At 44.2% G+C, this 1191-nt stretch overlaps 1 protein-coding gene across 1 annotated transcript in view; it reads right to left on the reverse strand.

The window, feature by feature from the left end:
- LOC118477962 (uncharacterized oxidoreductase TM_0325-like) overlaps window positions 1–1191 on the reverse strand; it is a 5900-nt gene that overhangs the window by 2873 nt on the left and 1836 nt on the right. The window contains exon 3 of the mRNA XM_035970743.1: window positions 185–277. Within this exon, the coding sequence (XP_035826636.1) occupies window positions 185–277 (93 nt within the window). The remainder of the gene's footprint in view (window positions 1–184; window positions 278–1191) is intronic.

Consider the following 1191-nt stretch of genomic DNA (forward strand, 5'->3'; position numbering starts at 1 on the left):
TGTTTCTAGCTTCTCATTCCCTCCCCCACCTACTTTGACCATATACTATGGAAACCAGTCCTACCCCCCCCCCTAGCCTATAGATCTACACTTGTGTACGTGATACAATCCGTAGTAAAGAGTGTCGGCTATGACAGAACACAGTCTAGGAGTACAAGTCTATGGCCAGCACGTATCTTCTCACCAGAATGTCAATCCGTTTAAATTTGCCGAAAGTGCGTGTGACGATTTCCTCTCTGGTTTTGTGAGTCGTGATGTCTCCGGCCACCGTCAAAATCTGAAAGTTGTGACCGCAGAAAAGATGAGGGCGAGAGCTTGGAAGTATTAAAAGAAAAGCTTTTTTTCCTGTCCTCGACGTGAGGGCTACCAGTTTTTGGGGCCACTTGTCCACCAGACCTGTAAAGCAGTACGACATTCCTTATATATTCCAAGACTCCAAACGTACTGGCCATGCCCCTCTTTTGGCAAAGCTGTACCATGTATACAGCTGTTTGATCTAACTACGTCCTCTATGTCAACCACCCAGGCAAAGATATATCATGACAATGTATAAGTTACGCTTGTAAACTTATTGAAAGCTCCGTCATGAATTGAACATCAAATTGGGAACCGGCGTATCACAACCACCTCCATCTCCTAACCGTAGTGCTATTAAAACTTTCCTACAGCCAAATGACCGCTTCGACGATGTGACTTGAGTGTTAACTAATTATCTTAGACTGTTCCTCTACCTTCTATTATCAATTTGTGGTGACCGAATTTTGCTATTCAAAATGCTTTTTAATGGCTCCATCGATCGACATGCGGTTTTCGCTCAAATATTCTTTAAAATATTCTCCAGATCATGACGTCCTTCTTTTTTTCAATTTGAGACAGTTTTAGATCTGGATAGCGCCTGACCATGTCTAAAGAAAACGACGTTCTGCTGTTGGAAACCCTCGCTCTCTCAAAGGTCGAGGTAGTAGGCCAACGACTTTCAGTTGATGCTAATGTACCGATCATCCCTTTCATCGAAAGGGGGCCCAGCTTGTTTCTTCCTATTTTTGCAGAGGAAGCCACGGCAATAAATAAACGTCGCGGTTCATCTTTTAGAGGTGTCACTTCAAACGGGAAATCCCTGTGTGTGGACAGTCAGGGAGGAAATGTGGGCACAGGGAATACGTGTGTGTGTGTGTGTGTGTGTGTGTGTGT

Source organism: Aplysia californica, unplaced genomic scaffold, assembly GCF_000002075.1.
Source record: "Aplysia californica isolate F4 #8 unplaced genomic scaffold, AplCal3.0 scaffold00315, whole genome shotgun sequence".
Lineage (NCBI taxonomy): Eukaryota > Metazoa > Mollusca > Gastropoda > Aplysiida > Aplysiidae > Aplysia > Aplysia californica.